The 15,718-nt window shown below is 35.0% G+C and overlaps 1 protein-coding gene across 1 annotated transcript in view; it reads right to left on the bottom strand.

The window, feature by feature from the left end:
- Window positions 1-629: 629 nt before the first annotated feature.
- LOC125678317 (von Willebrand factor D and EGF domain-containing protein-like) overlaps window positions 630-15,718 on the bottom strand; it is a 79,087-nt gene continuing 63,998 nt past the window's right edge. Inside the window, exons 11-18 of the mRNA XM_048916694.2 lie at window positions 14,563-14,914; window positions 10,275-10,430; window positions 9,982-10,165; window positions 8,744-8,928; window positions 7,095-7,343; window positions 2,933-2,993; window positions 2,490-2,583; window positions 630-2,271 (exon numbers count right to left, since the gene is read on the bottom strand). Of these exons, the coding sequence (XP_048772651.2) occupies window positions 2,175-2,271; window positions 2,490-2,583; window positions 2,933-2,993; window positions 7,095-7,343; window positions 8,744-8,928; window positions 9,982-10,165; window positions 10,275-10,430; window positions 14,563-14,914 (1,378 nt within the window). The 3' untranslated portion in view covers window positions 630-2,174. The remainder of the gene's footprint in view (window positions 2,272-2,489; window positions 2,584-2,932; window positions 2,994-7,094; window positions 7,344-8,743; window positions 8,929-9,981; window positions 10,166-10,274; window positions 10,431-14,562; window positions 14,915-15,718) is intronic.

Genomic DNA, 15,718 nt, shown 5'->3' on the forward strand with positions numbered 1-15,718 from the left:
GAGTTGTTATTAAATATCTAATTATGAAGCAGATGTTGAAGACTGTGGTTTCGAGTTCACTGGGATATATCAAATCTCCGTATGAATGAAAATGAGCATACTTAATAGATAATCAGATGTGATATCGTGTATATTTGGCCTTTTATTAAAAACTAAATATAAGGTGTAGATATAAACACTGTCTATGATTGTATTTACGTTTTTGTGTATTTGGAATAAGCCCCATCACATTCGCGTTATTTCCTAGTGGACTAGTCAGATTTCCTATATTGTATATACGTTCATGTTGCACCCATATGGAAATGAGCACTTTGATTCCTTATTGAGACCGCATCCCCCTCCCCACCAGGATTTGAATAAACTGAAATTTTAACTACTGAGGATAATTTCCCCAATTATACCCCTGCTACTCTTGTGAAATTTTTAAAAGAGTTTTCCACCTGTATATTCTCGTGCATGGAAAACTTCCATAGTAGGTTGAAATTTTGGTCATGTGTTTTCAGAAAATTCAAATTATTCTATTCTTTCTGCTATTTCCTTCTCTCCTAGTAACAGGGGCAGTCATGAGGAGTGATGGTTATTCTGTACAATGATTCTATTGTATAGATTTTAAAACAAGAAAACTCGCCTTCTTTACACACAAACTGCACTTTATTCAATATTCAATGTTTTACACTAAATCACATAAAATTACAATGAATGATGTTAGCTATCACATGCAAAATTTACTAAATAGCTCTGGACACCACCGAGTCCCGACATTCACTTTACATATATAATACCGGTGTTTTGGAGATCACACATGTATTTGTTGGTTGATATTGGGAAATCGCACTCCAGTCAAATTTCTCACATTTGTGTCCCTCAGTTGTTCTCCCCATGTGGAAAGTATTTTTTCTAAAAATTACATGGGCGAACTTTTTCTGTGTATAGAAAATGAATTTTAATTGAAATACGTAATTCCTATTGTTTTTTGTAACAAATACTTACTGTATATGCTGACCATGGGTTTCAATCTTTAATACTATGAATATTATATTCTATTCTTGCTCTAGATTTTTCAACATTGACAATTTGATAAATATAACCTATGTTGTTTCAATGTATCTCATCTCTCAAAGGTGCTCAGACTTTTTTCAACTTGACAGAAAAATATGGTGTATTACAAATTTTGAATGGGGAAACTTGGAGATAAAGAACACTTCGTAAGAATTTCGTAAAATAATACAAAATTGAGAGCATTCAAACCTTGACCTTTGAAACACCAGAGGTGATATTGGGTGTCTAGAAGGAGTAAGCATCCGGTATTGACCAGATATATAATTTGTAATAGACAGTAATTGTTGTGTGTGGAAATTAAAAGCAGGAATCTTAAACTTGGAAGATATATACTAGTACATGTATTTCGTCAATTTGTACTATTTGAAGAATTATTTAAAACGTGAATCATTTTCATCTCTCTCTCTCTCAAATTATACTTTAACAGTTAGAGATTGTTTATCTTAGTCTATTAATACATTGTGTGATACAACGAGGAAACAGTTTCATATATGCCCCTGTGATCTGGCAATGCAAATTTTGTAAATAATGCACTTATGAAAAACATTCATGTGTGAAGTGTTGCAATAGACTCATGTATTTCCATAAATGAAATTCAATATTTATGGACATCATAATTCCCATTAATTGAGAAACTAGCAGAGGACTCACAAAGCAATGTTTTAACATAAGAAATATAAATCCTTCATTGGCCACAGAAAAACTAATATATATGATTTACTACATAATATGATATTTAAAAAAAAAATTAATGTAGACAACTATAAAAACAACAATATCCATATTATACAGATTTTACGCTGTATCTTGAATATATCGCATTATGTGTATGAAAAATCCTTCAGTTTAATTAGTTTGCTTTTAAAATAAAAAATTTATTTTTCACACACATACAAGGAAAGAGAATTAATCTTTTCATTGAAAGATCATCAAGCCTTTTCTACCCAATAGACATAAGATTGTCTGATGAAAAACTAACTCAAAATTTCTAAGTATCACAGACATCTTAAAGAATACATGTATATAGGAGTAAATCAAATATTTCTCATTGGTCATTCCACAAAATATTAATTAGTTTCATGATAAAAACAATGAAATCAAAAACATGTAAATAACTAATATTTGTAATATGGCATCTTTTCACTTTGATAAGTGGGTGGTGCACTACACTCGACTGGTCCAGAGTCTGAGAAAGATGGTCCTGTCTTTTGTCTAAACACAAAATCATAATTGTTATTCCAAATGTTATTGGAATTGCTTCTACTCCTTGCAAAATACATTTGCTAGCATTTTGATAATATTTAAGAATAGATATACATGTATTGCAAAAACATAATATATATTATCTATAGATAATAGTATTTAAATATTCCATATGTCTGAAATATTTTGTCAGTATTACATGACAGTGAAATAAAAATGATACTTACTGTGTTTTTTTGCATTTAACATAAACCAAAATTCCAATGATCAAAACTATAACACCACCAACAACACCAGAAATGATGAAAGTTGTATTGGTTCCTGTAAATTAATATTGGGTAAAACCATGTAGTCATTTGAAGAAAACATAATTCAAAAATCGCAAGTGAAAGTTACATTCATCCAATGTTTTTGTCTTGGTTTACAAATTGTAATGAGAGCCATTTCCTCATAAATGTGCTGTAGTAGTAAATAATGCTCGTATTAATACAGATGGATATAGTACTTATAAGTCTATTTTATCGGCTGGAAATTTCGACAGAAATGAAAGTAGAATGTAAATGTAAGAAATGAATTTTGTTTTTCATGAAGCACTGACGCTTTCAATTCTCATGTATTTCCCAAAATCATTTTTGAAAAATTATCTTTGGAATTACTACTTTGCACTCACCGTTTTGATCAATGTTGATGGTTAACTTTGTGACTTTGTTACCACTCGATTTACATGTGCTCTGCAAAGTATAATCAGGAACTGCTTGTAATTTTCTTTCTTTTTTGATATTAAAGTTTGAAAAAAGATTTAAAATTTTCTATTGATATTATGCTGTACTGTTTTTATCACAACAATCATGTACTTTGCTGAGCTATCTTGGATTTAAGTGTCCTATCAAAAGTTAGCACCTTATATGTATATTTAATTGACTGTCCATTGAAAATCAACAGTATAGAGCTACAGTGACATGTTCATCAATTTTTCTTTTGTTCATATAGGATTTGCTTGATTACCAGATAAATGTATTTATGCAACATTCATGTCAAGAATGTATTGGTTGTATAAGGAGCAAAGTTTCCTTACAGAATTCAGTACATTTTACCTTTGAACGGAAGCCTGTAAAATTGATGTTTAACCTGCAGCCGCTATACACTTATCTAACTGACGGCCTCCTTTTCATTTAACTGTTGACTGCCACTTATTTTTCTTGATGGTCGCCACTTATTACCTGGTGGCCACCGTCGACCGCAATTCAATTTATCTGGCGGTCGCCAATTTAAAACCAAGAGGCTTACAGGCCTTATCGGTCACCTGAGTACTAGTCAAAAGTATCACTAGTCCCAAGACCTATGAAATCTAGGGGAAAAAATACTGTTCTGAATATCTAAGCTAAATTCTAATATTCAGCAACAGTATAAAACAAGATGTGTTCTTAAAACTCCAATGCCCTCAAAAGTACACACACTAATGAAAGGCTTTACATAATATACATGCAAGTATTAGTGTTAAACGGTATAACTAATTTAGACCCATATTTGAGTCAAAACCCTGGAGTGGCGAAATTCACCATTTTTTTTTTTTTTTTTTTTTTTTTTTGGTACATCCTTTTCTGCTATTCCTAAATATGTATTTAGATTTTATACGGTATCAGTAAAAACTTAAAATAGTCCTTCAAATCATTAGGTAAATTTGGTATCACCCTGAAACCAAACCCTTACCCTTAGGATCATGAAATTTACAATTTTGGTAAACGACTACCTACTTCTTCTGAATATCCATATAGTTTCAATTTAGTATCAACAGCATTAAAGTGGATATCATTTATATGTTTTGCCAATATACACTATATATACCAAGTTTGACCCCCCCCCCCCCCCCCCCGAGTCAGAACTTCTACCCCGGGGAGCCTGAAAATTACAATTTTGGTAGAGGCCTTCCTGCTCTATATCACTATGCATTTAGTTTTTCTTAAAGATATGCAGGTGTGGAGAATATTTTTGAAAATTGGTAAATATTTGGAACCCTAAGGCCCCGGGGTGCTGGAGTCCGGAAATTTACAATTTTTGTCTCACTTATCCCAAAAATGCTTCATACCAAATTTGAAAACAATCGGAATAGCAGTTATCAAGAAGTTAAAAATGTTCATTTGTAACCCACAACAACCAATTGCAAGATGTCACCTGCGTTTACTCAGGTGACCTAAATACCTAGTACTGCTGAGTTTTTATTGTCTTTATAGAGTTTAAATTGATACTGTGGAATAATAACATTTTGGTTTATAAAACAGATACGCAATTCTATATGAATTCTCCATGCTGGCATCTACTGGCTTCCGTACCTACCAGCTTCGCTGACCTAACCCCCTGGTCTAAAATCACTTTAGGCATAAGAGAGTCAATTGCAAAAGCTCAAAGAAACTAAACATATTATCTGGAAACCATCCCATGCATGTATATGAATTTGTGATATTGACCTTTGCCCTTTAACATGGATTTCTATAGAGGCCGAAACTTCTTAGAAGTCATAGGGAGTCGTGCTAATTTTCTACCTGACACCTTTAATTCGGTAGGCTTTCGTATCTCTGTGATGTTACAGTGACAAGAGCTCTATTCACTTTGTCAAGATTTCCCCATTATATTCCTATGTTAAATTTCTTTGAACCATATTGTGGTCCTGTCATGACTATGGGGCTTGGTCTTATCTTAACAAACCTGAATCTTCCGTGCAAGTTATGGCTGTTCGGTCCAGTAGTTCTTGAAAAGAATATACCTTATTCTATTTTTTTTATTACCCTTAACGATAAGTATAGCTGTAGAGCTTTTTAGTTCTACTTCTCTTTTTCGAGTTTTCGGATAACCGCCATTTATGAGCTGACGTTGAACACAAATCTAACTGTCTGCTTTCTTCCAATGAAATATCAGATGGGGGACAAATCTAGCCTGCTGTCTTGTAGGATTAAATGTCAATCAGTCTTGCAGCCAGTCTTACAGATCCCGAGAGGATCCGGGTTATAATAGGTCCTCAGTACCCTTTGCTTATTGTTAAAGGCGACTAAATGGAGGGGTCCTTCGGACGAGACCGCAAAAAACCGAGGTCCTGTGTAACAGCAGGTGTGACACGATGAAGATCCCTAACTCCCTGCTCAATGGTCATAAGCGCCGAGCATAGGCCTAAATTGTGCAGCCCTTCACCGGCAATAGTGACGTCTCCATATGAGTAAAAAAATCTCGAGAGTGACGTTAAACAACATACTACCAACAAACCCAACCTTACAGAAAGCGAACTCAAAGAAAATCCGGTGTCCACAAGATCATTTCTCCTTTTCATTAAGTATTTGCACATTCAGAATTGCTAGTAAAAATACCAGTGTAAAGCCACATTTCATGTAAATGTCAGAATTCACATGCTTAGCGCTATTCAGTACTTTTGATTACCATTTCCTTTGGAAATGTGTGTAGTACTTTATTTGAAGAAACGTTATTTCTATTCACCCAAGAATTCTTTGTGCCAGCTTTAGCTGAAATTGAAACTGATTCTTGAGAAAATTCAAAATGTGAAAAGTCTACCTACAGACAAACTTTAATCAGAAAGGCAAAAAAGGAAAACAAAATTAAGGAATGAATTTATTATTTATTATTTTTTCGTTAGATGGAGGTATTCCACGAAAAAAAAGAAGATGGAAAACTGCATCATTGCGCGTAGCGCATGATGCAAAGTTTTCCCCTTTTTTTCTTGGTATACCTCCATCCAACGAAAAAATAATGAATCTATTCCTTATCATTTGATATTTTAAAACATTTAGTTTATATGATAAAACATTATTTGATTTGAGTTGAATTATCGAGTTATTCTTGGACAACATTCTATATATCATTTCGAGATGGGCGTAGTAATTTGTGAATACACAACTTAAAAAAAAACACCTTAATCCGTTGGGCCTAAAGGTGACTTCTACGAATTGTTATCTACTGTTGAGCAAACAGGTTTCTTGTGGACTGAAGAATGCAGTTTTGAAAGGATGAGTTAGAGATAAGTACTGTTGAGAGAAAATTGCTGGAATTTTGTTGAGTGGAACTGGAAGTGCAAAGTTCGATGTCGGTACTAACGGAAAGCGTGGGCAACGTGCATAATCATGATGTGGGATGCCAGGTTAGGGTTCTCTTGAGGGTTGTCACGGCTTCCAGGTGGACAAGTGAGTGTTACAGAGGGTTTTTCGAGTTTTATCAGTGAATTCCTAGGGCATCACAGCTGTTGTAACGTTGTACGGAAGCCTCGTTTCGGTGCCCACTATAAAAATATTATGCCGCAGTTCGAAACCATAGTCGTTAAGGCATAAGGGCTACGATATTTGCAGTATCTCTGAGGCAGTGTGCAGTGTGTCTGGTATTTGGGTTTGTGACATGAAGGAAGTTGTTGCAATGTGCAAACTGGACTATTGTCATCCACGGTTGAATACATTTAACTCTCAGCCCGGAATTGCAGAAGCAGTCGTGTGTTGCATGTTGTTATATTGGGGGGGGGGGGGGGGGGGGGGGTGTGTGTCCTCAAATAACCATGTTTATTTCATTTTGCATAATTAATCATTATTTATATTTGATATTTGTTTGTTTTTGTTTAATAAATTTTTATAGATCGATAGAATTGTTAAGTTTTTCTTTTCAGGATTCCCTAATCTATATATAAATACGAAGCATCTACAGGAATCCCCAACATATTCCAACAGAAAGTAGTTCCGGCCATTTATTTATTTATTTTTTTTCGTTGTATACCATATTCCAATAATTTTTCAACTAATGAAAAAGCGTGTAACATGTAAAATTAAATGATATTTGTAACTTACCAATTTTGAGCATGTCACAGTTGAATTGCAGTTAAAGCAGAGATCATCAAAGATGAGGAAAGCCATTGGTCTACCAAATGTTATTCCATCATAGGAGAGGCTGATTTCAAATCCATCTGCCTTCTGATTTACAGCTGTCTGACGCTTCTTACGAGTAGTAGGAATGTCCACAGTTATGAGTGCAGTTGATCGGTAAGTTGCTCGAGAATCTGTTGTATAATGAGTTGTTGATCTCCCTGAATCATCCACCTAATTTTCAAAAAATATCAGAAAATTAAATTAGTTCTAGTTGCATCTCTTATGAATGCTTTAAATTTTTACAACTGTTACAAGAAAATAGAAATTTCATGGCCGAACTGGGAATCGAACCCCGGTGCAGAGATGCTATACAGGTCGATATCCACGGTCCATATAGCCTTATACCCTATATCCCTCCTTTCTTTAGTAATGTTTGACCTCGAATCCAAGTGAGTTCGCTTAACCATTACGAAAGAATGAAGACCCTAGGAACTAACATATAGCATTAACATAAGGTATGGTATCAAGGGCTACTCAAGTATTGTGAACTTAATGAAGGTGAGGATAATTACCAGTATAGTTAAAATGTCCTTTCTACAATAATAAGAGACAAGAGACCCTCAGGCCTTATCGGTCACCTGAGTACTTGTTAAAAGTATCACTAATCTCAAGGGCTAAAACTCTGGAAAATGTCTGCTGTTCTGAAAATATCTAGCAGTTTTTGCCCCATCCCTAAGGCCCCAGGGGTGCAAGAGTCCTGAAATTTGTTATTATGTCCTCCTTGTCCCAAAGATATTTCATACCAAATTTGAAAGGAATTGAAATGGTAGTTATCAGGAAGTTGAAAATGTTCTATTGTTCATACATTTAATAACTGACAATTTTGGCCCCACCCTGATACCAAAAACAACTACGCCTGGGATCATCAAAATTACAATTTTGGTAAAGGACTACCTACTCCTTTTTTAATTGTAGTAGAGGCTTTCCTACTCTACATCACCTGTATTTAGTTGTGTGTTTATTTTTTTTTTTTTTTTTTTTTTTTACACATGTGCGGTTTTAAAGAAGATTTTTGAAAATTGGTCAATTTTGAGTAGCTTTTGCCCCGAACCGTAAGGCCCCAGGAGTGGAAGAGTTCTGTAATTTACAATTTATGTCCTCCTTGTTCCAAACAGGTTTCATACTAAATTTGAAAATAATTGAAATGGCAGTTATCAAGAAATTAAAAATGTTCAATTGTTAACGCGCGATGGACGACGTTGAATTATACCGTAACTTAATCATGTAAGATTGGTAATAGTAAATAAATATAATGTTCACTTATGTCTTTTTTATGATTTATACTGACCAAGGTGACTAAAGTAACAGAAAATCTAAGTGGGCTAGATGGAATCGTTCAAAACTTTTAGTGGCCGTGTTGCAAGCTAATGGAACACAGTTCAGCTGTGTTTTACGACCAAATACATGTATGCTATCGCCATATGAATATCATTTTGTAACTAGTTTTAAATGATTTCATATTTACGAATTAGTCAGCAAGTGTTTAATCAATGATTAATTAGCACTAAAGATTCAACTTCAATATTTCCAATGTTCAAGACTAAAAAAAAAAAGAACTTCCTCAAACTTACAACAAAATATCCAAAACGAACATGAATGATTTCCGAGTAGAACAAACCCATGATGTTAGTTTTCTGACATCGCCGGATACTCTTTCTACATAATCCTTCTTCCGGTATTGATGTATCATTTGGAGGGATTCTCGTAAACACTGAACAGTCAGTTCCAATGTATCCGGTGTTACATGAACATTCGCCTACGTAAAATGTATGACAAAAGTCAAATGTTTGCATCAAAATCCATTTCTTATTAAGGCAACATAATTTGGAAATTAGAAAGTAACGACACAATTTATTCATATCTTGTGCAATGTTTGTAATCATTTGGGGGGGGGGGGGTGAAGCACAATGTCACTTAAGTATTTACTTTGTCATACATTTGTAATCATATCCTAGAATTTCGTACATGTACCTGTAACTCAATATAAAATCTAAACATTTAAAACTTATCAATAGTTTTACACTGGACAATATAATAATCTCTGTGGTTATGAATATAAAATATTATATGCTAAAATCTATATCGTATGTCATGTCAGTCCAAATGGCCCTATATCAGCCCGAGGGCCGAAGGCAGTGTAAATACATTTTTAGATTTAGTGTAGTTTTCAGTGCTAGGTAGGTTTTCCTTTGTTTGCTTGTGTTTTTTGTTTTGTTTTTTGTAGGTTTTTTTTTGTTGTTTTTTTTTTTGTTGGTTTTGCTTGGTTTTTTTTTGTTGTTTTTTTGGGGGGGGGGGGGGGAGAGGGTTGTTTTAAAATTTTTGTTAATATTAGCCGTGTGTGAACCTTTTCGTTTGTCCCGAAGAAGCCAGTAGGGACAGGTCGTCCCGAAAAATTGACAGTTTGGTTGCAAACTTCCGCCAGAGGTCGTTTGCACACAAACCAACTGTGTGCGGAGACGCAGAGGACTATGGGTAGTATGAGTTTGGTTGTTACCGCCTTGTTTAATTCTTGTATTTGACCTTGTGATACTTTTCACTTGTCTGGACTCAACTCCCCTTATCGCCTTAAGACCACATGAATATATGACTAGTTGTGTGTAACCGCAAAATAGTCTTGAATTCACAAAACACTTTGACACCTTTTTTGTATTTCATAAATGAATCAATAGATATAAAGTAATATATGACGAAATAGTGCGCCATGTTGTCATTTATGTTTCATTGTAATTTTCATCTTATATAATTCAAATATTCTAACAAAGCACTTGCAAAGTAGAATGAAAATGTTTAGAACAAATTGTACATATACCGTTCACACAAACTCCTTTTCCAGAGCAATCATTCATGCACACTTTTTTGCTGAATAGTTCCACAATAGACTTTGTCTGTGTATCGTTTTTCAAATAGAATTTCTCATATTTTTGAATTTCTACGTTACAGTGACGTTTTAGAGATGTTACAGTTGATGCTAACCAATCAGCCGTTCCGGAATCCTTTGGAATAAAAAAATTTATAATATATTCTTTGGGATACAATGTAATAAAGATAATGTTAATTTCTCTGAAACAAGAATCTCTCTTTGCTAAACTACACTAGAAATACCCTTATGTCAAGAATGCATTCTTCAACAGCAGTCACTGTCATTTGTGTGATGTTGATATAGGTTTCACACTCTGCCCTTGCTGGGTCGTGGATTATATTCTGCTCACATAGTGATCGGGCTTTTGCTTCGTTCCAGCCATTCCTCCAAACTCCAACCTTTGTTTAGAAATTGTGATTATTCAATTGATATTGTACATTAATAAACTATTCTCTCGATCATAGGCGCTCGGGTCATGGGTAATGTAAATAAAAACTATATAGAGCGATCGAGGAAATTCGAACTATGCTCGTGACTTTTTCCCACTATATGATGTGAAATTTTAGTTCTTTGTATTCGATTCGTTTTAGTAGGTGGAATCAATTTTCAAACGTACATGTAAAGGACATAAGCCAAAAACTGTCCATTCTGTGAGAGAAAGAACTGATCGAGGCCCGTATTTATCAACCTTTATTTCCATGAAAATTTTTACACCATAATGTGGCCCTAACCTAGCCCCAAAGGATCACGACATATCTGAAAATGAATTCACATAACACAGAAATGCACACTAATATAACTAACATGATATTGCTGTTCTGGATAAGACCTAGGTCATAGATGATGGTATGGTATGAAGACCTTGCCATATGAAATCTATATACAGAATTTGATATCATATAGGTAAGATTTTCATGAAAAGTAGGTCAAACTTTCAGACAAGGTCACAAGATCAAGCTTCACAAACAATAAGGTCTTGCCATAGAGAACCTATATATAAAATATGAAAGCCCTGTCTTAGTTCAGGAGATGATATTGAAAAGGTCAGGATTTTTTTTTTAAAAGTAGGTCAAACTCCAAGGTTAAAGGATCAAATGCTATTGTGTACAAGGTCTTGTCATAAAGATATACAAAACATGAAATCCCCTCCTAAAACAATTCCGAATATATCTATTAGGTTATGTTTTCTTAAAAGTAGATCAAATTCCTAGTTGAAGGCCACAAGGTCAAAGATCATGATTTGAAATGAATATACTAAATATGACAGATCTACCTTATATAGTTCAGGAAATATTACAAAAGGTAGGTCAAACTTCCAGGTCAAGGTCACAAGATCACACACCATTGCATCAAATGAAAGGTCTTTCCGCTCAAAAGTGTACATATTAAATTTGAAAGCCGTAGCTTAAATAATTCAAGAGTTCAAGAGATACTTTTATAGATTTTCCCATACATCAGCATTTGATCTCCCATTGTGGCCACACCCTATCCCCGGGGATCATGAATTGCGCAAATATGGATCTATTCTATGTCAGGAAGCTTTCATGTAAATTTGAATTTTTCTGGTCCAGTGGTTTGTTTAGAAGAATATTTTTGAAGGTTTTCCTTACATATTCGAATGTAAAATTTTGATCTATTGTGGCCCCACCCTACCCCAAGGATCATGAATTGAAGATACTTGAATCTGCTCTATATCAGGAAGCTTCCATACAAATTTCCACTATTACAGCCCAGTTGTTCTTGAAAAGAAGATTTTTATATGACCCCACCCTATTTTTGCATTTTTGAGATTATCCCCCCTTCATTTGAACAAACTTGAATCCCCTTCACCTAAGGATGATTTGTACCAAGATTGATTGAAATTTGCCTAGTGGTTTTGGAAAAGATTAGAATGTGAAAAGTTTATAGACAGACGACGGACAACGGGTGATCAGAATAGCTCACTTTAGCTTTCACTCAGGTGAGCCAAAAGTTTTCAATTCTGAAATATGATTAAGATATTGGGCTCATGGCGGATGTGGCCAGTCGACAGGGGATGCTGACTCCTGGGCACTTGATCCCACATCTGGTACATCCAGGGGTCCGTCTTTGTCCAACTCTTAATTTTGTATTCCTTATAAGAGTTATGCGATTGATCACTGTTCATTATCTTTACCCTTTCATCAATATGAGAGTGTGCAAGCTATTAGCATTTGATTATTGCAAAATCTTGATGAAAAGAGAAAATCTGTCCAAAAAGTGGAAACAAAATGAAAATACTCGACAGTGGTCAAATAAAACAACATGTAATTTTAAAACGTCAAAACTACAGTTGAGTACGAGGTTTCTGTAGTTTTGAAGAATGATCAAGAAGACAACCGAAAATGCAAAGTCTTCCTAAAACAAGAGGCCCATGGGCCACATCGCTCACCTGAGTCACCTTGGTCCATATCAGAAGATTTTCCATATCTATTTGCATGTAAAACTGTAGTCCCTATTATGGCCCCAAACCTACCCCTGGAGGCCATGGTTTCTGCAAACTTGAATCTACACTATGTCAGAAAGCTTTCATGTAAATGTGAACTCCTTTGGCCCAATGGTTCTTGAGAAGAAGATTTTTAAAGATTTTCCCTATATATTTGTATGTAAAACTTTGATCCCCTATTGTGGCCCCATCCTACCCCAGGGGGCCATGATTTTAACAAACCTGAATCTGCACTATATCAGAAAGCTTTCATATAAATCTCAGCTTTTCTGGCTTAGTGGTTCTGGGAAGAAGATTTTTAAAGATTTTTCCTATATATTTGTATGTAAAACTTTGACCCCCTATTGTGGCTCCATCCGACCCCCGGGGGCCATGATCTTAACAATTTATAATCTGCACTATATCAGGAAGCTTTCATATAAATCTCAGCTTTTCTGGCTCAGTGGTTCTTGAGAAGAAGATTTTAAAAGATTTTTCCTATAAATTTGTATGTAAAACTTTGATGCCCCCCTTGAGGTCCCATCCAATCCCCGGGGTCCATGATTTTAACAAACTTGAATCTGCACTATATTAAAAAAAAAACAAAAAACGAAGAAAAAAAACAAAAAAAAACCCCCAAAAAACAACAACTTTGACCCCCTATTGTGGCCCCATCCGATCCCCGGGGTCCATGATTTTAACAATCTAGAATCTGTACTATATCAGGAAGCTTTCATATAAATTTCAGCTTTTCTGGCTCAGTGGTTCTTGGGAAGAAGATTTTTAAAGATTTTTCCTATATATTTGTATGTAAAACTTTGATCCCCTATTGTGGCCCCATCCGACCTCCGGGGGCCATGATTTTAACAATCTAGAATCTGTATTATATCAGGAAGCTTTCATATAAATCTCAGCTTTTCTGGCTCAGTGGTTCTTGGGAAGAAGATTTTTAAAGATTTTTCCTATATATTTGTATGTAAAACTTTGACCACCTATTGTGGCCCCATCCGACCCCCGGGGGCCATGATTTTAACAATTTAGAATCTGCATTATATAAGGAAGCTTTCATATAAATCTCAGCTTTTCTGGCTCAGTGGTTCTTGAGAAGAAGATTTTTAAAGATTTTCACTATATATTTGTATGTAAAACTTTGATCCCCTATTGTGGCCCCATCCGACCCCCGGGGGCCATGATTTTAACAATTTAGAATCTGCACTACCTAATAAAGCTTATCTATAAATTTCATCTTTTCTGGCCCAGTGGTTCTTGAGAAGAAGATTTTTTAATGACCCTACCCTATTTTTACCTTTTCTTGATTATCTCCCCTTGGAAGGTGGCCTGGCCCTTTATTTTAACAATTTAGAATTCCCTTTACCTTAGGATGTTTTGTGCCAACTTTGGTTGAAATTGGCCCAGTGGTTGTTGAGAAGAAGTTGAAAATGTGAAAAGTTTACAGACGGACGGAAGGACGCCGGAATACGGGTGATCAGAAAAGCTCACTTGAGCTTTCAGCTCAGGTGAGCTAAAAAGCAAAACCGGAGATAAGATAAAGCTATCTGTTGTCTCTAGAAAATGAAGTATACATATGACAACTACACATATTTACAAAATTACAAGGCAAACATGTGGAAAAGAAAAGGGGACCAATTTGAGTTTGTTCTCTTACTGAATTCAGAGAGAAAGAGAGAGAACAACTTGCAAGATAGACAGAACATATCGAGAAGTTTCCAAATATTTAAAATATATAGATCAAGATCTTCCAAAAACTAGTATAAAACCTATGAAAGAAGACTTGGATATCAGTATTGGGGAAACAAGGAAAGAAAAATCAATGTGGATCTTTGGATCAGTCAGTTAAAACAACAAGATGAAGGTATACGACAGAAATGTGAAATTCGTACTGTAATATGGGCGGTTAGTTGGAGATAAATTCAAACAGACTCCAAAAAACTCTCTCTCTCTTTATATCTTTTTGGCCACCAAAAATTTTCAAGAGTTGTATTCCAAGAGTCTGGTCTAAATTACATACACGATCATTTTGTAATTTTAAATGATACATGTTTTCATAAACAATAGCTGCAACTTACCGGAGGTATGTAGTTGGGATCAAAGTCGGGGTCATATTTTAAAGGAGGCGCTTCATCCACCACATCGTCGGAGTCCATTACACTTCGTCTCACGCGCCTACTACTATCTTCAATATCAGTAACCCATCGCTTCTTACGCTGATGTCTTCTACATGTGTTGGTGAAAGGAGCAGTGGCGTTTTGATGAGCACATTCAACAACTGGTTGATCAATACCACATTTGATATCATGATGGCCGCTCAAAGGGTCCTTGGAATTTGTTATTTCATGAGTACATGAGCAGTATGTTCGTATGTTGTGATGAGGGGTCAGTACAGGGTTAACTCCGAAGAGACTATTCGAGCTATCAACCCTAGAGGAAAAATATATTGTAACGTGTTAATGTCCAAGAATAAGGCAGATGTTATATTTACAGTTTATTTACAAATATACACATATTTACACACAACATTTATGTTGAACAAAACTTCAAATAGTTGAAGTTCAATATACACATCAGTCCATCTGCTTACGGAGCAGAACTGACATCCATATTCTGTATTAAACTCCAATACAGAACTGACTCAAACTTGGGTATGCCCCTCAAACTTCAAGGTTCCCAGCCAAAATCATAAAGCACCGATAATGGCTAACCTTAATCAGTAATATAAACAATGAACCCTTATATTAATATTCCCATGAGAACATCGGCGACCACTAGTGTAGGACGCTGACAGACATATCCCGTTACCCATTGTGATAACAGTATAGAGCAATAAATGCTGAGCATGCATACAAGATAAACAAATAAACAGAATTAGTGAAACTCCAAAATTATGACAATATCATTTGCATTTTAGTAGCAATACAAGTAGTATTTTTTATGTTTAGCAGTAAAGATTTTCTATTGCATTTCAGTACACAATGTATATGATCAGTTTAGTCAACCCTGAAACCTGGAGATATGAATTTCATAATTTTGGTAGAAGGTTCAATGTCCATTATAATCATACAAACAGTTTGTCTCTTTGATGTCCGGTAGTAAAGAAGATTTTTAAAGATATAATGCATTTTTGATATATGACCAACATATCTCCATCCTGAAATGAGGGCTAAATATTCACCATAATCATGTAAATATTTTGCATCCTTGGTGTGCAGAAATACAGATTTTCTA

This window comes from Ostrea edulis, chromosome 2, assembly GCF_947568905.1.
Source record: "Ostrea edulis chromosome 2, xbOstEdul1.1, whole genome shotgun sequence".
Lineage (NCBI taxonomy): Eukaryota > Metazoa > Mollusca > Bivalvia > Ostreida > Ostreidae > Ostrea > Ostrea edulis.